Source organism: Bos indicus, chromosome X (genome assembly GCF_029378745.1).
Source record: "Bos indicus isolate NIAB-ARS_2022 breed Sahiwal x Tharparkar chromosome X, NIAB-ARS_B.indTharparkar_mat_pri_1.0, whole genome shotgun sequence".
Classification (NCBI taxonomy): Eukaryota; Metazoa; Chordata; class Mammalia; order Artiodactyla; family Bovidae; genus Bos; species Bos indicus.
The window spans coordinates 104,414,800-104,442,385 of NC_091789.1; the positions used below are offsets into that span (position 1 = coordinate 104,414,800).

The 27,586-nt window shown below is 39.0% G+C and overlaps 1 protein-coding gene across 10 annotated transcripts in view; it reads left to right on the forward strand.

Moving 5' to 3' along the window:
* Positions 1–27,586, forward strand: part of ARHGEF9 (Cdc42 guanine nucleotide exchange factor 9) — a 420,722-nt gene that overhangs the window by 319,729 nt on the left and 73,407 nt on the right. For all 10 annotated transcript variants that reach the window (XM_070783846.1, XM_070783849.1, XM_070783851.1 and 7 more), the window contains one exon: positions 12,128–12,307. In XM_070783846.1, the coding sequence (XP_070639947.1) occupies positions 12,128–12,307 (180 nt within the window). The remainder of the gene's footprint in view (positions 1–12,127; positions 12,308–27,586) is intronic.

Sequence of the window (27,586 nt, forward strand, 5' to 3'; positions counted from 1 at the left end):
CTCACATCAAAGAGCTTCCACAACCTCTTAGTCCTATCTGTCAGAGGTCAGACAGGATGAAAATGACAGTCACAGAAAACTAAACAAACTGATCACATGGATCATGGCCTTGTCTAATTCAGTGAAAATATGAGGCATGCTGTGTAGGGCCACCCAAGGTGGACGGGTTATGGTGGATATTTCTGCGAAAACATATTCCCCTGGAGAAGGGAATGACAAACCACTTTAGTATTCTTGTCTTGACAACCCATGAACAGTATGAAAAGGCAAAAATTTATGATACTGAAAGATAAACTCTCCAGGTCGATAGATGCCCAATATGCTACTGGAGAAGAGTGGAGAAATAGCTCTAGAAAGAGTAAAGAATGAACCAAAGTTAAAACAATGCACAATTGTGCATGTGACTGCTAATGGAAGTAAAGTCTGATGTTGTAAAGAACAAAAATGCATAGGAACCAGCAATCAAGGTAAATTTAAAGTGGTCAAACAGGAGACAGCAAGAGTGAACATAGACATTTTAGGAATCAGTGAACAAAAATGAACAGGAATGGGAAAATTTAATTCAGATGACCATTATATCTACTATCCTGGGCAAGAATCCCTTAGAAGAAATGGAGTAGCCCTCATAGTCAACAAAAGAGTCCAAAATGCAGTACTTGGGTGTGATCTGAAAAAAGACAGAATGAACTCTGTCCCCTTCCAAGGCAGACCATTCAATATCACAGTAATCCAAGTCTATGCCCAACCACTAATGCTGAAGAAGTTGAAGTTGAATGGTTCTATGATGACCTACAAGACCTTCTAGAACTAACACCACAAAAAGGATGTCCTTTTCATCACAAGGGACTTGAATGCAAAAGTAGGAAGTCAAGAGATACCCAGAGTAACAGGCAAGTGTGGCCTTAGAGAACAAAATGAAACAGGGCAAAGGCTAACAGAGTTTTGCCAAGAGAATGCACTGATCATAGCAAACACCCTCTTCCAACAACACAAGAGAACACTCTATGTATAGGCATCACCAAACGGTCACTACTGTAATGAGATTGATTACATTCTTTTTAGCCGTGGTTGGAGAAACTCTATACAGTCAGCAAAAAGACCAGGAGGTGACTGTAGTTCAGATCATGAACTCCTCATTGCAAAATTCAGGTTTATATTGAAGAAAGTAGGGAAAACCACTAAGTATGACCTAAATCAAATCCCTTATGATTATACAGTTGAAGTAACGAGTAGATTCAAGGGATTAGATCTGACAGACAGAGTGCCTGAAGAAGTATGGATGGAAGTTCATGACATCGTACAGAAGGCAGTGATCAAAACTATACCCAAGAGAAAGAAATGCACAAAGGCAAAATTGTTGTCTGAGGGGGCCTTACAAATGGCTGAGAAAAGAATAGAAGCGAAATGCAAAGGAGAAAAGGAAGGATATATCCATCTGAATGCAGAGTTCCAAAGAATAGCAAGGAGAGATAAGAAAGCCTTCTTAAGTGATCAACGCAAAGAAACAGAGGAAAACACTAGAATGGAAAGACTAGAGATCTCTTCAAGAAAACTAGAGACACCAAGGGAACATTTCATGCAAAGATGGGCACGATAAAGGACAGAAACGGTATGGACCTAACAGAAACAGAAGATATTAAGAAGAGGTGGCAAGAATACACAAAAGAACTATAGAAAAAAGATTTAATTAACCAGATAACCACAATGGTGTGATTACTCACCTAGAGCCAGACATCCTGGAGTGTGAAGTCAAGTGGGCCTTAGCAAGCATCACTACGAACAAAGCTAGTGGAGGTAATAGAATTCCAGCTGAGCTATTTCAAATTCTGAAAGATGATGCCGTTAAAGTGCTGCATTCAATGTACCAACAAATTTGGAGAACTCAGCAGTGGCCACAGGACTGGAAGACGTCAGTTTTCATTCCAATCCCAAAGAAAGGAAATGCCAAAGAATGTTCAAACTATCATACAATTGCACTCATCTCACATGCTAGCAAAGTAATGCTCAAAATTCCCCAAGCTATGCTTCAACAGTAGGTGAACTGAGAATTTTCAGATGTTCAAGCTGGATTTAGAAAAGGCAGAGGAACCAGAGATCAAATTGTCAACATCTGTTGGATCGTCAAAAAAGCAAGAGAGTTCCAGAAAAATATCTACTTCTGCTTTATTGACTACACCAAAGCCTTTAACTGTGTGGATCACAACAATCTGTAGAAAATTCTTAAAGAAATGGAAATACCAAACCACTTTACCTGCCTCCTAAGAAATCTCTATGCAGGTCAAGAAGCAACAGTTAGATCAGGACATGGAACAATGGACTGGTTCCAAATTGGGAAAGGAGTATGTCAAGGCTGTATATTGTCACCCTGGTTATTTAACTTATATGCAGAGTACATCATGCGAACTGCTAGGCTGGATGAAGCACAAGCTGGAATCCAGATTGCTGGAGGATATATCAATAACCTCAGATATGCAGATGATACCACCCTTATGGCAGAAAGTGAAGAGGATCTAAAGAGCCTCTTGATGAAAGTGAAAGAGGAGAGTGAAAAAGCTAGCTTCATTTTACCAAACTCTTAAGTTCATTGAGGAAATTAAGTAAATCTAATATTATAAGTATTTGGGGAAATGTGGTTTTTCTTTCCTTCTTTCCCTTTTCTTCTGTTTGCCTATCCATCCATGCCTCTCTTTTATCTTTTTCTCTTCCTCCTGTCTTCTTACAAATGGTTAATTTTTTTTTAATTACCCTCTAGAATGTGTTAGTTAACATTGGGCATCAAACCACTGATATATCATTCATTCAGCAAAAATTTAGTGGAGCTCTGCTCTTTGCCAGGCCTTGGACATATCTCCTACCCTCAAATTGTTCTGCCCTTGACCAACAGCATATGAATCACCTTGAGTTTTTAAGAAATTCAGAATCTTTAACTCTATTCCAGACATGAGTTCAAATCTGCATTTTAACTAGGTTAACATTTGACTTACAATACATATTAAAGTGTGTGGAGCACTGCTATAAAATGATAATTATCTTAAACTATTTACAATAGCCTGGATATGGAAGTTGCCTAAATGTCCATCATCAAGAGGAATGGATTAATAATTTTGTGGTACATATATACAATGGAATATTAATAAGCCATAAAAAATAATAAAATAATGCTATTTGTACCAACATGAATGGATCTAGGGATTGTCATACTGAGTGATGTAAGTTAAAGAGAAAGACAAATATATGATATTGCTTATATGTGGAATTCTAAAAAAGGCCACAAATGAACTTATCTATAGAACAGACAGTTACAGACATAGAAAAGAAACTTATGGTTTTTGAGCGGTAAGGAGGCGAGGGATAAATTAGAAGACTGGGACTGACCTCTGCACACTACTATATATAAAATAGATAACTAATTAGGACCTACTGTATAGCATAGGGAACTGTACCCAATATTCTGGAATGGCCTATATAGGTGAAAGTGAAAGTGAAGTAAAGTGAAGTCACTCAGTCGTGTCTGACTCTTTGCGATCCCGTGGACTGTAGCCTACTAGGCTCCTCTGTCTGTGGGATTTTCAAGGCTAGAATGCTGGAGTGGGTTGCCATTTCCTTCTCCAGGGCATCTTCCCTACCCAGGGATCGAACCCACGTCTCCTGCATCGTAGGCAGACACTTTACCATCTGAGCCACCAGGGAAATGTTCGGCCTACATAGGAAAAGAATCCAAAAAACGAGTCAGTATATGTTTACATATAATAGTCACCTTGCTGTATACCTGAAAATAGCACAACACTGTAAATCAAATATACCCCAATACAAATTTTTTAAAATGATAGCTGTCTTATAAGCTCTAATACAAGTTAGTACATTCTGTTCTTTACTAAGCAGCCAAGGGATAATATATCTAAGTCAGTTTATATCACTTCTCTCCTCAAAACCACTATGAGGTACCATTTCACACCAGTCAGAATCGCTGCGATCCAAAAATCTACAAGCAATAAATGCTGGAGAGGGTGTGGAGAAAAGGGAACCCTCTTACACTGCTGGTGGGAATGCAAACTAGTACAGCCACTATGGAGAACAGTGTGGAGATTCCTTAAAAAACTGGAAATAGAACTGCCTTATGATCCAGCAATCCCACTGCTGGGCATACACACTGAGGAAACCAGAAAGGAAAGAGACACATGTAACCCAAATGTTCATCGCAGCACTGTTTATAATAGCCAAGACATGGAAGCAACCTAGATGTCCATCAGCAGATGAATGGATAAGAAAGCAGTGGTACATATACACAATGGAGTATTACTCAGCCATTAAAAAGAATACATTTGAATCCGTTCTAATGAGGTGGATGAAACTGGAGCCTATTATACAGAGTGAAGTAAGCCAGAAAGAAAAACACCAATACAGTATACTAACGCATATATATGGAATTTAGAAAGATGGTAACAATAACCCTATGTACAAGATAGCAAAAGAGACACTGATATATAGAACAGTCTTATGGACTCTGTGGAAGAGGGAGAGGGTGGGAAGATTTGGGAGAATGGCATTGAAACATGTATAATATCATGTATGAAACGAGATGCCAGTCCAGGTTTGATGCACGATACTGGATGCTTGGGGCTAGTGCACTGGGATGACCCAGAGGGATGGTATGGGGAGGGAGGAGGGATGAGGGTTCAGGATGAGGAACACATGTATACCTGTGGCAGATTCATTTTGATATTTGGCAAAACTAATACAATTTGTAAAGTTTTAAAATAAAATAAAATTTAAAAAAATAATAATAACTGGAAAAAAAAAACTTTCCAGTGGCACACCTTTCCCTCCTGAATAGAAGACAAAGACAAAGTTCTCATTATTACTTACAAACCTGTGTGATCAACATTTCCTTACTTCTGTGACTTCATCTCTTGCTCCTTTCCCATGTGCTCTCACTATTTTAGCCACAATGGCCTACTGTTGTTCCTTAAAAAGGCCTGATATGCTCCCCACTCATGGCCTTTCCACTGGCTTTCCCTTCTGCCTAAGGTAGTCCTACCTCAGTTCAGTTCAGTGCAGCCGCTCAGTCATGTCCGACTCTTCACAACCCCATAGACTGCAGCGCTCCAATCTTCCCTGTCCATCACAACTCCTGGAGCTTGCTCTGACTCGTCCATTGAGTTGGTGATGCCATTCAACTGTCTCATCCTCTGTCGTCCCATTCTCCTCCTGCCTTCAATGTTTCCCAGTATCAGGGTCTTTTCCAATGAGTCAGTTCTCATCAGGTGGCCATAGTATTGGAACTTCAGCTTCAGCATCAGTCCTTCCAATGAATATTCAGGACTGATTTCCTTTAGGATTGACTGGTTGGATCTGCTTGCAGTCCAAGGGACTCTCAAGAGTCTTCTCCAACACCACAGTTCAAAAGCATCAATTCTTTGGCACTCAGCTTTCTTTATGGTCCAACTCCCACATCCATACATGACTACTGGAAAAAGCATAGCTTTGACTAGATGGAACTTTGTCGGCAAAGTAATGTCTGCTTTTTAATATGCTCTCTAGGTTTGTCATAGCTTTTCTTCCAAGGAGCAAGCGTCTTTTAATTTCATGGCTGCACACACCATCTGCAGTGATTTTGGAGCCCAAGAAAATAAATTTGTTTCTCCATCTATTTCTCATTCTCCCCTGCTATAAAGTAAATTCCATGAGGGACAGTTTTCTTCATTTATTTACTGATGCATACTCAGCACCTGGCACAGTAGTTGGCAGATGGTAGATGCTCAATAAGTATTTTTGAAAGTCAGATTTAATTACAAGTGCACATGTGTATGTACGCTTTGGCAAAGTACATTCACATCTTGACATTTCATTTTCATACAGGAAATAGGTTATTATTGTCATAACTATTTTTGAGGTCAGTAGACTGAATCTCTAAGAAACAAAATTACTTTCCTAGAGTTCTCAAATACTGGCCCAGTATAAATCTGTTAAGTCTTAGATGGATTTTATTCTCAACTCTCAAATATCTTGGCCTCTTTTCCCAAATTTCTTGGGCATGGGCTCAGGACAGCAATGCAAGAATTTATCTTTCCAAAAGATGGAGTGTCATTCCCTGCTTTGAGAAATTTCCCAGTCCAACTAACCTAACAAAGTTTTTTTTTGGTGATATTTTAGTTCCATATCTCTTAATTATTCTTGGTGCTGAAGCTAATGGTTTAAATGGGAAATATCTCTTTGCCCCTGCAACCACAGGTGTCAAAGGAACATTTAGCTAGAACAAAAGAAGGGTAGAGAAACATGTGTTCAGCTGGGTCAGAAAAACAATATTTTAGCTCAGGGTTGTGTCACCTCTAAACCAAAAGCTATGAGGAACAATATGATTTATAAGAAAGAATACCAAAACCAGAATTGGGATTCCTAAGTTTACGTCCCACCTTAGTCACTAACTGACTGAGGAACCTCAGGTGAATCTTTTCCATCCTGGAACTTGTTCCCTAATTCTAAAATTAGCAGATTGGAAGAGTTGCTCTTTAAGTGCTGTCTGGATAGTACTTTCTCTGATTCTGTGAAATCTAGGTATGCTCTCACTAAAGAACACTGTGATAGTAATCCATGTTACTTCTGCCTTTTCTGCCATTTTCTCACTGATACCAATGGAGGCATGTCTTACTCATGTACAAATGTGTTAGCATGGTATCTACTCTTTCTGTAGGTTAAGGGAGATCTATAAATATTGTATTCAGTATAGAAAAAAGTCACTATCAGAAAATAATCATTTTTTTGGATTTATTTATTCATTTATTAATTACTCCTGGAAGCAGAAAGTGCCTCACCATTTAAGTTACACTACAACCTAGATAGCATATTGAAAAGCAGAGACATTACTTTGCCAACAAAGGTCTGTCTATTCAAGGCTATGGTTTTTTCCAGTAGTCATGTATGGATGTGAGGGTTGGACTGTGAAGAAAGCTTAGCGCCGAAGAATTGATGCTTTTGAACTGTGGTGTTGGAGAAGACTTTTGAGAGTCCCTTGGACTGCAAGGAGATCCAACCAGTCCATTCTAAAGGAGATTAGTCCTGAGTGTTCTTTGGAAGGAAGGATGCTAAAGCTGAAACTCCAGTACTTTGGCCACCTCATGTGAAGAGTTGACTCATTGGAAAAGACTCTGATGCTGGGAGGGATTGGGGGCAGGAGGAGAAGGGGACGACAGAGGATGAGATGGCTGGATGGCATCACTGACTCGATGGACGTGAGTCTGAGTGAACTCCGGGAGTTGGTGATGGACAGGGAAGGCTGGCGTGCTGCGATTCATGGGGTCACAAAGAGTCGGACACGAGTGAGAGACTGAACTGAACTGAACTGAACGCTCATTTTACAAATGTGGAAGTAGGAAATAGAGTTATTTTTATCAAAGTTATTCAGTGAGGCCAGTAAAAGAAAGTATATTTTTTAATGAGTTCTCTGAAAAGATGACATTCTTCTTTCTAAATTCAAACAGTGATATAAAAGAGAATTGGCTTAGTTCTAGGCCATCTTGACCAATGGCTTATGGTATTTACTCTTGTTTCAGAAATCATATTGTGATCAGGGAAACTGAGACACAGGTCAAACAAAGTTAAATACTCTCTGAGTAAGACAATCTCAGTCATTTGATACCTGTGAAATAAATTCTGTCCTCAAATGCCTCTAGAAAAGCTAGACTAGTTGTCCTTTGCCATTTGTATTAGTGTCTCATACACCATCAAGGAATTCTTCCTAGACCTGACAGAGTTTCGCATACTATAGCTTCAAGACATTTACATTCGATATGTTTAAGCCTGGAGTTTTCAAACTTCCTGACTTTTTCTTTCTGTTATTTGCCTATCCTGATTTATTCCCAATTGTCTTTATATCTTGGTGTATATGTAGAAAATAACACATTGTAATAAACAATAATATTTGTATAGCATACTAAACTAAAAAGATAAGGCAGCTCATTGACCTTTAGTGACCAGCCCAGGGTTTTCTGGATGCTCTAGGCCCTACCTATCCATACCACCTGGACACTCGAGGCCCTTTACCTATCCTCTGCCCATTTTCCTGTAGTTTCTCTCTTTTTTTTTTTTGCTGATTTATAGGAGTTCCTGGTATATTCCAGATATTAATCCCTTGGCAGTTTTCCAAATTGCAAATCTTCTTCCTGTCATCCTCTTATTTTTTAATGGTTTCATTTAATCTGAAAGAAAAGACTTCATGGACAAAAAAGTGAAAGAAGAAAAGCTCTAGAGATACAGCTGTGAACAGGGCAACCATGGTTATCATTCCCTAATAATATTGAAATTATTTTCAAGACATATATCAAGTCTCTTTTCAGGCTTCCAGGCAAAACAATATATGATATCTATAGCGAGTCAGAGTTGAATGGGCCCTGTAAATCTTTTCTGATATATACATTTTATAGATAGAGTCACCGAGGTCCAGGTTTGCACAGCCCTTTCCCTAAAGGTTTTTTAAAACCATAGTTGATTCAGAGGTTCTTTGATTAATCTTATTTCCCACAAGTCTTTGGAATCTTCTCTGGAGGTCATGATTTTGATTTGTATCTCATATAAGGCACTGATTCTAGCTCACTGTATTAGATTTAGACTTTTAGATCAACCCTGAGGGTTTAGAAACAGTAAAATTAATAGTCAACCTTCTTTGCCTATTACCATGGCAATAGCAGGGCTAATTCATGCTGATTGTGATTGATTTGATAACTCCCACAGTACTGCCTTCACATTCATGTTCACTTTACTCCTAAGAAAGGTGAGGCTCTCAGAAACTACTTTTGTTTAGTTAGTTCACACCTGCTGCCACATCACCTTATTTTCTCTTACCATTCAGATGGAGCTAGAAGGTGTTCAAAGCATGCTTGACAGTAAAATCCATAGACCCCTTCTGCTCCCTTTGCCCTGTGACAAGCCTTCAGAGGTCCTCTGCAACTTCTGTTCTCTAGGACAAACAACCCTGGCATTCCACCATTATTCATGGTGTTGTTTTCAGGCCCCCCTCTGCCCTGTCTATTTCCTTCTGTCTCTGTATCCTTTTTTTCATGTTTCTCTGAAAACAGGGCTCAGAACTGAATGATGCTCCCCTGCAGTAGTGTGATTGCCTTTCTATTACTTCTCTCATTTCACCTTCTCAGTCTGTTTTCCCTTTATCCCTAAATTAAAATGGCATTAGGTTTCTTTTTTTTGAAAGTCATATTCCACTACCAACTCATCTTAAACTTATACGTCCTTAAAAATGAATAGATGAGAAGAAACAAAGATTGACTGACCCCTAATCAAAGTGCTGTTCATTGTTTTTGTGGAAAATTTGATAGAAGTCACTAAGTCAGCCAAAGAAGGTAGTGAAAAATAAAATCAAGACTCCAGAGAACTAGTCAACCCTCCTGGCCTTTGTCCCCTCAGAAGCCTAGGCAGTTGGGCGAAATAGGGCTAAGGATGACATTTAAGGGTTCTCTGGCTACTCCCATATCCTTATGTCCCTTTTTTAATTTCCTTCATAAGGACATGTGTGTGCCAAGTCGCTTCAGTCATGTCCGACTCTTTGTGACCCTATGGACCATAGCCCATCAAGCTCCTCTGTCCATGGGATTCTCCAGGCAAGAATACTGGAGTGGGTTGCCATGCCCTCCTCCAGGGGATCTTCCCAACTCAGGGATCGAACCCATGTTTCTTATGTCCCCTGTGCTGATAGACAGGTTCTTTACCTCTAGAGTCACCTGGGAAGCCCAATAAGAGCAGTTTCTATCTATTATTTTGGCAAGTCATGTGTCTTAAACACTAGGGCTGGAGAATTTAAGAAGACATTGGATTCTCCTCCTTTGCTTGATAATATTGTATTCAAGGCAATCTTCTTGAGGCTGTATTTTCTTTGTATTCTCTGGCAAAGACTTTTTTCTTATTTTTAATCATAAAGACACAGTGACACCATTTTGTATTCTACTTCTTAACATTATACCATAAACACATCTCCATGTTACAAGATAGCCTTTCTGACTTTAATGGCTGTGTGATATTCCATTAAGCTAAATGTACCATAATATATTTATTTATAATCTAGCATTAGCTTTAAAGAAAAACAGTTGACAGTACAGTCTAGGGCCCTACATTTCCCCTAATATATAACCTTATATTCCCTTGTTACAGCACATTCCCTTTCTATATAATGTAATATAAAAAAAATGGTATCCTTGACAAAGATAATGAATAGCATATTGGGGGAGTTAGGAAGCCATTCTGACATCTCTGTCTCTTTCTTTTTCAGACCCCACTTTTTCCTTTTTCCCCCATTTCTGTTGTATTCCATACTCATGTTAAGATATAGCATCCTTGCTGCACTTTTAAGGATTTGATGGTAATTTGTCAGTTCCCTGAGATGTTGCAAATGGGAGCAGTAAACAAAACTATTAAGTATTTCATGAGCTGGCTTATCAGGGGATGAATGAGCTGTCCAGGCTGACTTCTTCTGTTTCCTGTCACTCACAAGTACTTACTACCAACTCAGAAGTGACATGCTAATGTAACATTGTTACCATTTTTTTCCAGTTATACTCACAAGCCTACTCTAGGGTGAAAAAGTGGGAGCAGAGGTGAGTCGGTCTTTGCCCCCTGCCTAATGTCAAGATGGAAAAGTTCCTGCCAGATGATATGCTCACTGATTTTCTTGCTCTACTGTAGCTAAGACACTTCCAAAGGTGTTAAGAGTGAAAAAGAGAGAGTAGGGAGAGAAGGGAGGAAAATAGAGATAAGGAAACTAGGAGTAACATATTAGGCAGAGAGGAACCTTCAGGAATTTATTACCTCTCTTCCTATTAGTGAAAGAAAGTTTTTGAGGGAAGCAGAATTTCGGAATCCACTTTAGTAAAGAGAGTGAAGCTAAAAGGATATTCTGGGAGTAGAAAGTGTCTTCCTCTTGGTCAGGAATTGTATATAAATGAATGTAGGACATCTTGAGCATAGTAGTCAGGGAGGGCATAAGCCATTAATTAAATAAATGTCAACACAGGCACAAACTATTAATTTGCAAATTGTTAAAAGACACTCATTAATGGCTGAATTGGAGGGTAAGAAGATAAAAGAGAAGTGAGATTTTGGTAGGAGTTGGTAAAGGGCATTGAAACCAGGGATGAGAATCTTCCTGGAGTAGCCTAGATGCCTTCATTGCAAACTGTGTTAGAGGAGACAAAATGGAGTTAGATAGGGCCAGAAGTGATAAGTCATTCACCATAATGCTCCTCATTAGGGGTTCAATGGATGTTATAAAAATCACATTTAGCTTTTAGATAAAAGCAAGTGGGCATAATTCATTCTCACCAGGCTTTTTACATGCTAATGATTTCTAATGAAGACCATTACTATTAGTTAAAAATGTACACTGGGAGGTTCAGAATGGAAAACTGTGTTTGTTTGTTTGTTTGTTTCCTTTGCCCTGACTTACAATGTGTTCTGAGTCTGATTGTGTTATCTCAGTTCTCTTATCAGACTAAGAATTTCTTTCATTGATTCGTTTTTCATCAGTGGCTAGCTGTATTAACTCATCCATTTATTCACAAATGTGTCCTAAACACTTACCCTGTTGAAAACACCATGCCTGGGCACCTGTGGGCTTGCTCACTAAGCTCATCCAAACAACCTCTCCTGACCAGCTACTCAGATGACTACAACATTCACTTTAAGAATGGTTTGGTTTTGTCTGTTCCTTTTTGGGAAGTTTTCCTACCAGAGCCTTTGGACTGGTCCTACAAGAAATAGACCATTAGAGTTGTGAATCAATTCAGCTAACCCAATAGCTACTAAAGCGAGTGAAATTATTTGTGCTTAACCAGATTCTAAGAAAGAGTCCTTTCACTTTTGGGGGTCCTTGTCATAGAGAATTGTGGACAAAGCTCTATGCTCTGGAATCTTTGCACTCTGGAGACCTTTCCTTAAGATCCAGCTTTCCTAATTATTCACTTATCGAGTGACTTCTTTCTTTAAACCCAATTTTCTTGTATGAAAAATAGAAATAATTATACCCTGTTTACATCATGGAACTGAAATAAGGCTCCCAAATGCTTAAGTGGTAAAACCCTCAAGGAATGAAGGGCATCCTCATCCTGGACTTTTACTTTGTCTGCAGGGCTACCTGAAGCAATGCCGGAAGAGAAGGGACATGTTCAGTGATGAGCAACTGAAGGTGATCTTTGGGAACATTGAAGACATCTACAGGTTTCAGATGGGCTTTGTAAGAGACCTGGAGAAACAGTACAACAATGATGACCCCCATCTCAGCGAGATAGGACCCTGCTTCCTGGAGCACGTAAGCATCTTCCCCTTTGGGGAGGGTTTTGAGAGACGTTTGGAATCCATGCAAGGAGTCTCTGAGCTATCTGGTCTGCTCAGCTGCTTTGTCCCACAGTAGTGGATGGATTCCTCTCTGACCTTGATGTTCACCCCCTTGCTACAGCATGAGAACTTGGAAAGATATGATGACTTGACCAAGGACTCTCTTTCTTTACTGTTCCCCTCTCTTTTTCTCCTCTTCCAGATAGTTACCAGTAGGATTTTTCTTCAACTTCTCTTTTTCGTTCCTATTGGGCTCAGTTCCCATGGGACCCAACATTTTGGGAGGGACTCTGAACATATTCACATATTCCAGGACTCTGAGAAATAGGAAAGACTGTGGTCACCATGAAAGTGGACCCCTGCAAGGCATTTAGGGGAGAACACTATGGTAGGGGAAGTGACTTGTGTAGGAAAAAGGGCCACGTGACTTAAGAGAAAGGAACACTAGAAACAGGAAAGTGAGGATGCAAGTCATAAATATAATGACTGTCTCAGTAACTGGGTAAGTTCCTTACCTTCTTTGGGCTTTTTCACGTGGATTTAAGAAGGTTTCACTTTATACTTCTATGGTTCTCTAATGTCCTTTAGGATCTTATTCACAGGTAACCTAGTTTTGACAACTTTTCTCTCCCTTTTTATAAAGTACTTATTTTTAAAAAGATGACACATTCATGTGGTATAAAATTCAAATGACACATGGAAGTATGCAGCTGAAAGTAAGTCTTCTTACAAATTTTCCTACTTTGACTGTGGGAATTTCTGTTGAGGCGATAGCCTTAAGGCAACCCCTATGTTCAGTGATTTGCTGGAAATCCCAGGACTCAGCATATAGTCATACTCATGGTTATAATTTAATATAACTAAAGGATACAAAGCAAAATCACCAAAAGGAAAAGGTATATAGGACAAAGTCTGAAGGAAACCAGGTATAAATTTTCAGAGTCCTCTCCCAGTGGAGTTACACAGGGTGTAATTAATTCCCTTTACAATGAGTTATGACAGCACATGTGAAATGTTGTCTACCAGGGAAAATTATTAAGGACTCAGTGCCCAAGATGTCTATGGGAGACTGGTCATGTAGGCACTCCATGTCTAGTGTGTACCAAAATTCCAGACTCACAGAAGGAAAGCAGGTCTTCAGCATAAACCACAATGTTCATACAAATAGTTTAGGCAGAGTGAGCCATTCTTGTCAGGGAATGGTGAGAACCCTCTTGAGATCCAAATTCCAAGATGCCAGCCAAGGGCCAACCTTTCAAGTAGGCCTTTTTAGGGATAGCAGTCTCAGGCCTAATAAGTTAAGTGCTTTTTTTTTTTTTTTTTTTTACAGCTTTAAACTGATTCAGTCATTCCATAAAACACCTGGGTAGTATTTATCAAAGTTAAGCATGTTTACTACTTACTGGTTTCATTTGTGAGAATATATCCCAGAGAAATTCTCAGAGGTCCATGAGAAAGGGAACATTTACAAGGCTGTTGATAACATGGCAGTGTTATGTCATTGAGTGCAGTTAGATGCAGCTTAGGTATTTATCACCAGGGCATGGATGTGAAACATATGGGGAATGCTTACTCTGGGTTAATATGTAGTAAGAAATAACAAGACTAGATGTGTGTACCCAATAGAAATGTGTGTGAATATCATAAATATAATATTGAGTTGGGAAAGTAGAATGTGGAATACTGACTCTCAATGAGAGTCTACCCTGTGCCTTGTAGAGTGCTTAACAAAATATCTATTAAGCATTTTCTATCTACTGGAGGTCAGTAGCAACGCTTCCAGTTGTGACAACTGAAAATGTCTCCAGATGTTGTCAAATGAACCACTAATCTATTGAAATGATCTTATGCTTTTACCCTGTAATGTTAACATGGTGATTTAAATTAAATAATTTTCATATCTTAAATGAGCATTGCATTGCTGGGGTAAATGCTAGCTAATCGTGGTGTATTATCCTTCTTTAATAATGCTGCAGTTCATGGGATTGCAGTCCATAATAATGCTGCAGTCCATTTAATGCTGCAGTCCATTGGATTGCAAAGAGTTGGACATGACTGAGACACTGAACTGAACTTAACTGATCCTTCTTTATGCATTAATTCACATTTTTAAAAGTATTAGATTGTTTTCTCTTTACAGTTCTAAGGTTTCTTTTTTTTAGGATTTCATTTTTTATCATCTTTGTTTAGGTATAATTTACAAGCAATAAGATTCACCAAATGTTTAATTCGATGGGTTTTAACAAATGCATGTAGTTGTGTCAGTTCAGTTCAGTTCAGTTCATTTCAGTCGCTCAGTCATGTCCGACTCTTTGCAACCCCATGAATTGCAGCACGCCAGGCCTCCCTGTCCATCACCAACTCCCGGAGTTCACTCAAACTCACGTCCATCGAGTCGGTGATGCCATCCAGCCATCTCATCCTCTGTCGTCCCCTTCTCCTCCTGCCCCCAATCCCTCCCAGCATCAGAGTCTTTTCCAAAGAGTCAACTCTTCACATGAGGTAGCCAAAGTACTGAAGTTTCAGCTTTAGCATCCTTCCTTCCAAAGAACACCCAGGACTGATCTCCTTTAGAATGGACTGGTTGGATCTCCTTGCAGTCCAAGGGAATCTCAAGAGTCTTCTGCAACACCACAGTTCAAAGCATCAATTCTTCGGCGCTCAGCTTTCTTCACAGTCCAACTCTCACATCCATACATGACTACTGGAAAAACCATAGCCTTGACTAGACGGACCTTTGTTGGCAAAGTAATGTTTCTGCTTTTGAATATGCTATCTAGGTTGGTCACAACCTCCAAGGAGTAAGCGTCTTTTAATTTCATGGCTGCAATCACCATCTACCACCATAATCAAGATTATGGAACATTTCTATCATTTCATCAGGTTCTAATGTTTTTCCTTTGTTATCAAACTTTGCTTCCACTCTGGCTCTTGGCAAACACTGATCTGCTTTTTGTTACTATAATTTTGCTTTTTCTAGAATTTCATATAAATGGAATCATACCATAATGATATTTTATGTTGTATTCCTTTAACTTAATTTCTTTGATATCCATCCATATTCGTGCATGTATTAGCAGTTTTTTTTTTTTTTATTGTTTAGTGATATTCTCTTGTGTGGATATGCCACTCATTCACTAGTTCATTCCAGGACATCTGGGTGGTTAATTAGGTTACTTCCATGTTTGGAATTACTGGGTTGCATTGTAGGTGCTTATTTAATTTTATAAGATACTGCCAAACTGTTTTCCAAAGTTGCTCTATCATTTTGCATTCTCACTCTAATCTATAAGAGTTGTAGTTGTTCCGCATGGTTGTCAGCACTTGATATTATCAGTATTTTTAATTTTAGCCATTCTAATATGTATGTAGTGGCATTTTATTGTAGTTTATTTTTACATTTGCTAATGATATTGAGCATTTTTAAATGTTCTTATTTACCATCTGTATAAAATCTCTGATGAAGCATCCTTGTCTTTTGTCCTTGTTTACTAAGTGAGTTGTCTGTTTTCATATTATTTAGTTTCAAGAGTTATTTCTTATTGTGTTTGCAAGTCCTTGGTCATATATGTGATTTTCAAAGGTTTTCTCAGTCTTTGGCTTAGTTTTTCATCTTAGCATTGTCTTTGAAAAGGCATAAAACTTTAATTTTGTCAATTCAGTTAATCATTTTTTCATGGTTCACATTTTCTGCTTCTTATTTAAGAGATCTTTGCCTAATACAAAGTCACGAAGTTTTTATCCTGTTTTCGTATAGATATTATGTAGCTTTAATATTTATATTTAGGTCTAAGATAATTTTTGAGGTAACTTTTAATATACAATGTGACAAAAGGATCAAGGTAAATTTGTTAATTTGTTTCCATATGGATATTCAGCCATTCCAGCACTTTTGTTGAGAAAGCTTGTTAATTTCCCCATTGAATTACCTGGCATCTTTGTCAGAAATCAGTTGATCATATATGTGTAGTTCTATCTTTAAGAAGACTATTCTGTTCCAGGGATCTATATGACTATTTATATAGTAATGCCACACTATGTTTTCTTGTTGTTTTAATTGAGATATAATTCTCATATAGCATTATATCAGTTTCAGGTGTACAGAATAATAATTTAATATTTCTATATGTTATGAAATGATTGCCACAATAAATCTAGTTAACATCCATTACCATACATAGCTACAACTTTTTTCTCACATCATCATGAATAATCTAGCTTCATAGCAGGTCTTGAGAGCAGGTAATCTCCTTTGTATTCACTTTTATTTCAAAATAATTTTATTTTAGATGATTTTTTGATTTATTTTTTATTGAAGGATAATTGCTACAGAACTTTGCTGTTTTCTGTCAAACTTCAACATGAATCAGCCATGTGAATGAGTGAAGTGGCTCAGTCGTGTCCGACTCTTTGCAACCCATGGACTGTAGCCTAACCAGGTTCCTCCATCCATGGGATTTTCCAGGCAAGAATACTAGAGTGTGTTGCCATTTCCTTCTTGAGGAGATCTTCCCAACCCAGGGATTGAACCCAGATCTCCCGCATAGTAGGCAGATGGTTTACCGTCTGAGCCACCAGGGAAAATCCGTATATACCCTCCCTTTTGAACCTCCCTCCCATCTCCCTCCCCATCACACCCCTCTAGGTATTTCTATATATATATTTATCTTATCACAATAATAATTTTGTTCTTTTTATTGTATCTATATGAGATGAGGGAAGTTAAATAAACATTGTGATTATCATTTCATAATATATGTAAAGCAAGCCATCTTGCTGTACACCTTAAACTTATACAGTGATGTATATCAGTTATTTCTGGATAAAACTAGGGGGAAAAGAATCAGCTTGCTTAGATCTACGAAAAACATGCCAACTAAAAAGAACTCTTCAGGCAATTTGATTAGAACAAACACCCTCTTCCAACAACAAAAGATAAGACTCTACACATGGACATCACCAGATGGTCAACACCGAAATCAGATTGATTATATTCTTTGCAGCCAAAGATGGAGAAGCTCTATACAGTCAGCAAAAACAAGACCAGGAGCTGACTGTGGCTCAGATCATGAATTCCTTATTGCCAAATTCAGACTTAAATTGAAGAAAGTAGGGAAAACCACTAGACCATTCAGGTATGACCTAAATCAAATCCCTTATGATTATACAGTGGAAGTGAGAAATAGATTTAAGGGCCTAGATCTGATAGATAGAGTGCCTGATGAACTATGGAATGAGGTTCGTGACATTGTACAGGAGACAGGGATCAAGACTATCCCCATAGAAAAGAAATGCAAAAAAGCAAAATAGCTATCTGGGGAGGCCTTACAAATAGCTGTGAAAAGAAGAGAAGCAAAAAGCAAAGGAGAAAAGGAAAGATATAAGCATCTGAATGTAGAGTTCCAAAGAATAGCAAGAAGAGATAAGAAAGCCTTCTTCAGCAATCAATGCAAAGAAATAGAGGAAAACAACAGAATGGGAAAGACTAGAGATCACTTCAAGAAAATTAGAGATACCAAAGGAACATTTCATGCAAAGATGGGCTCGATAAAGGACAGAAATAGTATGGACTGAACAGAAGCAGAAGATATTAAGAAGAGATGGCAAGAATACACAGAAGAACTGTACAAAAAAGATCTTCACGACCCAGATAATCACGATGGTGTGATCACTGACCTAGAGCCAGATATCCTGGAATGTGAAGTCAAGTGGGCCTTAGAAAGCATCACTATGAAGAAAGCTAGTGGAGGTGATAGAATTCCATTTGAGCTATTCCAAATCCTGAAAGATGATGCTGTGAAAATGCTGCACTCAATATGCCAGCAAATTTGGAAAACTCAGCAGTGGCCACAGGACTGGAAAAGGTCAGTTTTCATTCCAATCCCAAGGAAAGGCAATGCCAAAGAATGCTCAAACTACCACACAATTGCACTCATCTCACATGCTAGTAAAGTAATGCTCAAAATTCTCCAGGCCAGGCTTCAGCAATATGTGAACCATGAACTTCCAGATGTTCAAGCTGGTTTTAGAAAAGGCAGAGGAACCAGAGATCAAATTGCCAACATCCGCTGGATCATGGAAAAAGCAAGAGAGTTCCAGAAAAACATCTATTTCTGCTTTATTGACTATGCCAAAGCCTTTGACTGTGTGGATCACAATAAACTGTGAAAAATTCTGAAAGAGATGGGAATGCCAGACCACCTGATCTGCCTCTTGAGAAATCTGTATGCAGGTCAGGAAGCAACAGTTAGAACTGGACATAGAACAACAGACTGGTTCCAAATAGGAAAAGGAGTACGTCAAGGCTGTATATTGTCACCCTGTTTATTTAACTTCTATACAGAGTACATCATGAGAAACGCTGGACTGGAAGAAACACAAGCTGGAATCAAGATTCCCGGGAGAAATATCAATAACCTCAGATATGCAGATGACACCACCCTTATGGCAGAAAATGAAGGGGAACTCAAAAGCCTCTTGATGAAAGTGAAAGTGGAGAGTGAAAAAGTTGGCTTAAAGCTCAACATTCAGAAAATGAAGGTCATGACATCTGGTCCCATCACTTCATGGGAAATAGATGGGGAAACAGTGGAAACAGTGGCTGACTTCATTTTTGGGGGCTCCAAAATCACTGCAGATGGTGACTGCAGCCATGAAATTAAAAGACACTTACTCCTCAGAAGGAAAGTTATGAACAACCTAGATAGCATATTCAAAAGCAGACATTACTTTGCCAACAAAGGTTCATCTAGTCAAGGCTATGGTTTTTCCTGTGGTCATGTATGGATGTGAGAGTTGGACTGTGAAGAAGGCTGAGCGCCGAAGAATTGATGCTTTTGAACTGTGGTGTTGGAGAAAACTCTTGAGAGTCCCTTGGACTGCAAGGAGATCCAACCAGTCCATTCTGAAGGAGATCAGCCCTGGGATTTCTTTGGAAGGAATAATGCTAAAGCTGAAACTCCAGTACTTTGGCCAGCTCATGCGAAGAGTTGACTCTTTGGAAAAGACTCTGATGCTGAGAGGAATTGGGAGCAAGAGGAGAAGGGGACTACAGAGGATGAGATGGCTGGATGGCATCACTGACTCGATGGATATGAGTCTGAGTGAACTCCGGGAGTTGGTGATGGACAGGGAGGCCTGGCGTGCTGCGATTCATGGGGTCGCAAAGAGTCGGACCCGACTGGGTGACTGATCTTATTGTTTATAGTTTTCATTTGTATAGTTCTTGATCTTATTTATAAAAATTTATTTCCAAGTAATTAATTTTTTGCTGCTTTATAATTTGCATTTTTATTTCAATTTCCTGTAGTTTGTTGTCATGATATAGAAATACAATTGTTTTTTTTTTAATTTAATTTTATTTTTAAACTTTACATAATTGTATTAGTTTGCCAAATATCAAAATGAATCTGCCACAGGTATACATGTGTTCCCCATCCTGAACCCTCCTCCCTCCTCCCTCCCCACACCATCCCTCTGGGTCGTCCCAGTGCACTAGCCCCAAGCATCCAGTATCGTGCATCAAACCTGGACTGGCAACTCGTTTCTTACATGATATTATACATGTTTCAATGCCATTCTCCCAAATCTGCCCACCCTCTCCCTCTCCCACAGAGTCCATAAGACTGTTCTATACATCAGTGTCTCTTTTGCTGTCTCGTACACCGGGTTATTGTTACCATCTTTCTAAATTCCATATATATGCGTTAGTATACTGTATTGGTGTTTTTCCTTCTGGCTTACTTCACTCTGTATAATAGGCTCCAGTTTCATCCACCTCATTAGAACTGATTCAAATGTATTCTTTTTAATGGCTGAGTAATACTCCATTGTGTATATGTACCATAGCTTTCTTATCCATTCATCTGCTGATGGACATCTAGGTTGCTTCCATGTCCTGGCTATTATAAACAGTGGTGCGATGAACATTGGGGTACACATGTCTCTTTCCCTTCTGGTTTCCTCAGTGTGTATAGTTTTTTATACAGCTGTCCCCCAGTATTGCAGGGATTTGGTTCCAGGACACCTAGCAGATTGAGGTTTGATTTGTGAACCAAGATATAGTCTATCCTGGAGAATGTTCCATGTGCACTTGAGAAGAAGATATATTCTTCTTCATTTGGATGAAATGTCCTGAAGATACCAATGAGATCCATCTCATCTAATGTATCATTTAGGAGTTGTGTTTTCTTATTAATTTTCTGTTTTGATCATCTGTCCATTGGTTTGAGTAGGTTGTTAAAGTCTCCTCCTATTATTGTGTTACTGTCAATTTCTCCTTTTATGTCTGTTATTGTTTGTCTTATGTTTTGAGGTGCTCCTATGTTGAGTTCATAGATATGTACAATTGTTATGTCTTCCTCTTGCACTGACCCCTTGGTCATTGTCTAGTAGTCTTACTTATCTCTTGTAATCTCCTTTATTTTAAGGTCTATTTTGTCTGATATGAGGATTGCTATTCCAGCTTTCTTTTGCTTCCCATTTGCATGGAATATATTTTCCCATCCTCTTACTTTCAGTCTATATGTGTCTTGAGGTCTGAAGTGGGTTTCTTGTAGACAGCATATATATGGGTCTTGGTTTTGTATCCATTCAGCCAGTCTGTGTCTTTTGGTTGGAGCATTTAATCCATTTACTTTTAAAGTAATTATAGATATATTTGTCCCTATTGCCATTTTCTAATCATTTGTAGTTGATTTTTTAGATCTTTTTTCTTCTGTTGTGTTTCTTCATTATATAAGTCCCTTTAACATTTGTTGTAAAGCTGTTTGCTGGTACTGAATTCTCTTAACTTTTGCTTGTCTCCAGCAATCCCACTGCTGGGCATACACACTGAGGAAACCAGAAGGGAAAGAGACACGTGTACCCCAATGTTCATCGCAGCACTGTTTATAATAGCCAGGTCATGGAAGCAACCTAGATGTCCATCAGCAGATGAATGGATAAGAAAGCAGTGGTACATATACACAATGGAGTATTACTCAGCCATTAAAAAGAATACATTTGAATCAGTTCTAATGAGGTGGATGAAACTGGAGCCTATTATACAGAGTGAAGTAAGCCAGAAGGAAAAACACCAATACAGTATACTAATGCATATATATGGAATTTAGAAAGATGGTAATGATAACCCTGTATACGAGACAGCAAAAGAGACACTGACGTATAAAACAGTCTTATGGACTTTGTGGGAGAGGGAGAGGGTGGGAAGAATTGGGAGAATGGCATTGAAACATGTAAAATATCATGTATGAAACGAGATGCCAGTCCAGGTTCAATGCACGATACTGGATGCTTGGGGCTAGTGCACTGGGACAACCCAGAGGGATGGTGTGGGGAGGGAGGAGGGAGGAGGGTTCAGGATGGGGAACACATGTATACCTGTGGTGGACTCATTTTGATGTTTGGCAAAGCTAATACAATTATGTGGAGTTTGAAAATAAAATAAAATTAATTAAAATTAAAAAAATAAAATAAAATAAAATAAAATAAAAAAATAAAATTCAATCACAATAAAAAAAATAAATAAAGGTTTCCTAAGGAATCTGAAAAAAAAAAAAAAAAAGCTTTTGATTTCTCCATCAATTTTGAATGAGATCCTTGTTGGGTACAGTAATCTTGGTTGCAGATTTTTCCCTTTCAGTCCTTTAAATATATCCTGCCATTCCCTTCTGGCCTGCAGAGATTCTGCTGAAAGATCAGCTGTTAAGCATATGGGGTTTCCCTTGTATGTTACTTGTTGCTTCTCCCTTGCTGCTTTTAATATTCTTTCTTTGTGTTTCATCTTTGTTAGTTTGATTAGTATGTGTCCTGGCATGTTTCTCCTTGGGTTTATCCTGTATGGGACTCTTTGTGCCTTTTAGATTTGATTGGCTATTTCCTTTTCCATGTTGGGGAAATTTTCAACTATAATCTCTTCAGAAGTTTTCTCATATCCTTTCTTTTTCTCTTCTTATTCTTCTGGGACCCCTATAGTTCAAATGTTGCTCATTTGATATGGTCCCATAGCTTTCTTAGACTGTCCTCAGCTCTTTTCATTCGTTTTACTTTATTCTGCTCTTCAGAAGTTATTTTCACCGTTTTATCTTCCAGCTCACTGATTCATTATTCTGAATCAGGTATTCTTCTACTGGTTTCTTCTAGAGTATTTCTAATTTCAGTAATTGTGTTGTTTGTCTCTGTATGTTTATTCTTTAATTCCTCTAGGTCTTTGTTAATTGATTCTTGCATTTTGTCCATTTTGTTTTCAAGGTTTTTGATCATCTTTACTATCATTATTTTGAATTATTTTTCAGGTAATTTTCATATTTCCTCTTCATTTATTTGGACTTCTATGTTTCTAATTTGTTATTTCATTTATGCAGTATTTCTCTGCCTTTTCTTTTCTTTCTTTTTTTTTTTTAAGTTATTGTGTTTGGGGTCTCCTTTTCCCAGGCTTCAAGGAAAGTTGAATTCTTTCCTTGAAGAAGGTTGAATTTTTTCTTTCTTTTGGTTTCTGCCCTCCTAAGGTTGGTCCATTGCTTTGTGTGAGCTTTCTATAGGGTGAGATTTGTGGTCAGTTTTTGTTTGTTTGTTTGTTTTTCCTCTTCTGGGAAAGGCTGAGTGAGGTGGTACTCCTGTATGCTGATGATTTGGTTTGTATTTTTATTTTGTTTGCTATTTAGACCAGGCGTCCTGCAAAGGTGCTACTGGTAGTTGGGTGATGCCAGGTGATATAGTCAAGTGGTTTCCTTTGTGGGAGTTCTCACTATTTGATATTCCTAGGGTTAGTGTTCTTGCCTGGAGAATCCCAGGGACAGGGGAGACTGGTGGGCTTCCGTCTATGGGGTCGCACAGAGTCGGACACGACTGAAGCAACTTAGCAGCAGCAGCAGCGTTAGTTCTCTGGTACTCTAGGGTCTTGGAGTCAATGCTCCCAGTCCAAAGTCTCAGGGTTTGATCTCTCGTCAGAAATGAAGACTCCACAAGTGGTTTATTATGCCATTAAGTGAGAGTAAAACAAATATTCAAAAACAAGAAACTAAAGATGAACCCCAGAGAAATGGCAGTTACAAAATCAGGTACGTAGTAATTCAAATAATGGAATATATACATATACATATACACCCATGAGCAAAATGAAAATAGTCCAACAAAAATAAAGTACAGTAGACTGATCCAGAGAACAAAGGAAATCAAAAATTATATTTAGCAGTTAAGAATAAAACTAACAAGCACAAAATGGTAAACAAAACTAATGCAAGGTGCCAGGTAGGGAATAAAGCAATGAAAATAAAACTAACAAATATGTTGAGAGGAAAGGGAAGAAAGAAAGAGGGGGGCAGTCCTAAGATGGTGGAGGAATAGGATGGGGAGACAACTTTCTCCCCTACAAATTCATTGAAAGATCATTTGAACGCTGAACAAATTCCACAAAATAACTTCTGAACACTGGCAGAGGACACCAGGCATCCAGAAATGCAGCCCATTATCTTCAAAAGGAGGTAGGACAAAATATAAAAGATAAAAAGAGGGACAAAAGAGTTAGGGATGGAGACCCATCCTGAGGAGGGAGATGTGAAAGAGTAGAAGTTTCCAAACACCAGGAAACCCTCTCACCAGTGGGTCTATGGGGAGTTTTGGAATCTCAGAGGGCAACATAACTGGGAGGAAAAAATAAATAAAGCCCACAGATTATGCGCCTAACTGCAACTTCCAGCAGAGAAGTAGCCCAGACCAGCGCATTCGCCACCAGCAAGCGGGGACTGAACAGGGAGGTGTGGGCTGCATTGCTTAGGGTAAGGACCTGGCCTGAATGCCCTGAGGATAATCTGAGGGAGCTAAGGTGAGATAGCAACCCAAACTGTGAGACAGCGAGAGAGAGAGAGAGAGGGAGAGAAAGGAGAGAGAGAGAGAGAGAGAGAGAGAGAGAGAGAGAGAGAACTTTCCCATGAAAAGCTCTAACCTAAAGCACTGCCAGACCTGCTCACAGAATAAAGGACTGAGCGAATACCAGAGGAGAGCTAGCCACCTGTGGACTGGCCCATCCCCTGCCAGAAGCAGAGAGGCAGGCCAGTGACAGCCAGAGCTGGAAAGGGGCAATCTCGGCCCCAGAGACGGCATCCTCTACCAATCTGCAAGCAGGCTAGCAGTTGGTAACAAAGTCTTCCTGGGATCCTGGATGGTTGCCATTCGCCAGGAGGGTTGCAGTCAGAGATCAGCTCCCCAGAAGAGACACACGGCACACCTGAGATGGCTCTCCCACTGTGCACCCAGGAAATCGAGGGGCTGGGACTGGTGAGGCGATAAGATGCACCACACTCCTGGGGAGAGTGCACTCACCAAACAACTGGTTGCCTGAGCTGCTCTGACCTGGGAAGGGCACAAAACACAGGCCCAACCGATTCTGTGCCTTTGTGGAGTACCACAGAACCTGAGCCTGTGCGGCTTAGACCTTGGAAGTGCATGCAACCCAGGGCCTGCTTTTGACAGTTCCCCTGCAGAGCAACCTGGGCCTGAGCAGTGTAGACCAGGAAAGCACACACACTGTGAGTGGGCTCAAACCCACTGTGGCCCAGACACTGCAAGCACTCCCCATACACGCCAGTGATATTTGTGTGCATTGTTCCTCCCTCCCTACAGCACAACTGAACAAGTAAGCCTAAATAAGTGACCACATTCGCCCCCTGTGTCAGGGCAGAAAGTAGACACTGAAGAGAGTTGCAAATAGAAGAAGCCAAAATAAACAGAGGGAACCGCTTTGGAAGTGATAATTGCAACAGATTAAAACCCTGTAGTTAGCACAGACTACATTGGAAGGGGCCTATAGACCTTGAGAAGAAGTATAAGCTGGAGCAAGGAACTATCTGAAACTGAACTGACCCCGCACTGCCCACAACAGCTCCAGAAAAATTCCTAGATATATTTTACTATTATCATTTTTTAATTTTTTCATTTTAAGTCCTTTATTACTCCTTTAATTTTCATAGTTATAACCTACTATTATCTTGCAAAAAAGACCTTATTTTTAAAGCAAATTTCATATATATTTTTAATAATTTTTGAGATTTTTTTTTAATATTGTATTTTTGAGAGTCTAATGTCTACTCTAGATTTTTAATCTTTGGCTTTTGTATTTGTTATCAATTTTGTACCTTTAAGAATCCAATCTTCAGTACCCATTTTTACTTAGGAGTGTGATTACTGACTTGATTGCCCTCTCCCCCTTTTGACTCTCTTTTTTCTCCTCCAGGTCACCTCTATCTCCTCCCTCCCCTTTCTCTTCTCTACTCAATTCTGTGAATCTCTTTCAGTATTCCAGGCTGTGGAGAACAGTTAGGGAACTGATTACTGGCTAGATCCGTCTCTCTCCTTTTGACTTGCCCTCTTCTCCTCCTGGTTACCTTTATCACCTTCCTCCCTCTTCTGTTCTCCATGTAACTCTGTAAACCTCTGTGGGTGTCCCCCAGTGTGGAGAATCTTTTTTCCATTAACCTAGATGTTTTACCATCAGTGCAGTATAGATGGAGAAGTCTTGAGGCTACTGTAAGAATAAGACTGAAAACCAGAGGCAGGAGGCTTAAATCCAAAACTTGAGAACACCAAAAAACTCCTGGCTCCAGGGAACATTAAGCAAAAAGCTCATCCAAAAACCTCCATACCCGAACTGAAACCAAGGTCCACCCAAGTGTGAACAAATTCCAGAACAAGACATACCACACTAATTCTCCAGCAACACAAGAATATAGCCCTAGGATTAATATACAAGCTGTCCAAAGTCACACCAAACACATAGACCTCAAAATTCACTACTGGACACTTAATTGCACTCCAGAGAGAAGAGATACAGCTCCACACACCAGAACACCGACTCAAGCTTCCCTAACCAGGAAACCTTGACAAGCCGCTTGTCCAACCTCACCCACAGGAAGGAACCTCTATAACAAAGAGGAACCACAAACTTGCAGCATACACAAGGCCCACCCCAAACACAGCAGTCTAAACAAGATGAAAAGGCAGAGAAATATTCAGCAGGTAAAGGAACATGATAAATGCCCACCACACCAAACAAAAGAGGAGGAGATAGGGAGTCTACTGAAAAAGAGTTCACAATAATGATAGTAAAAATGATACAAAATCTTGAACACAAAATGGAGTTACAGATAAATAGTCTGGAGGCAAGGATTGAGAAGATGCAAAAAATGTTTACCAAGGACCTAGAAAAAATAAAAAAGAGTCAATCAATAATTAATAATGCAATAACTGAGATCAAAAACAATCTCGAGGGAACCAACAGTGGAATAACTGAGGCAGAAGATAGGATAAGTGAGGTGGAAGATACAATGATGGAAATAAATGAAGTAGAGGGGGGAAAAGAATTAAAAGAAATGAGGACAACCTCAGAGACCTCTGGGACAATGTCAAATGCCCCAACATTTGAATCATATGAGTCCCAGAAGAAGAAGACAAAAAGAAAGTCCATGAGAAAATATTTGAGGAGATAATAGTTGAAAACTTCCCTAAAATGGGGACGGAAATAGCCACCCAAGTCCAACAAACCCAGAGAATCCCAAACAGGATAAACCCAAGGTGAAACACCGAAGACACATATTAATCAAATTAACAAAGATCAAACACAAAGAACAAATATTAAAAGCAGCAAGGGAAAAACAACAAATAACACACAAGAAGATTCCCATAAGGATAACAATTGATCTTTCAATACAAACTCTTCAGGCCAGAAGGGATTGCAAGACATACCTAAAGTGATGAAAGAAAAAAACCTACAGCCCAGATTACTGTACCCAGCAAGGATCTCATTCAAATATGAAGGAGAGATCAAAAGCTTTACAGATAAGCAAAAGCTGAGGGAATTCAGCACCACCAAACCAGCTCTCCAACAAATGCTAAAGGATCTTCTCTAGACAGGAAAAGAAGAAGTAAAACTCTCACTGTTTGCAGATGACATGATCCTCTACATTGAAAACCCTAAAGACACCACCAGAAAATTACTAGAGCTAATCAATGAATATAGTAAATGTGCAGGATATAAAATTAACACACAGAAATCCATACCATTCCTATACACTAACAATGAGAAAAGAGAAATTAAAGAAACAATTCCATTCACCATTGCAACAAAAGAATAAAATACTTAGGAATAAACCTACCTAAATAAACAAAATACCTATATATAGAAAACTATAAAACACTGATGAAAGAAATCAAAGATGATACAAATAGACAGAGAAATATACCATGTTCATGGATTGGA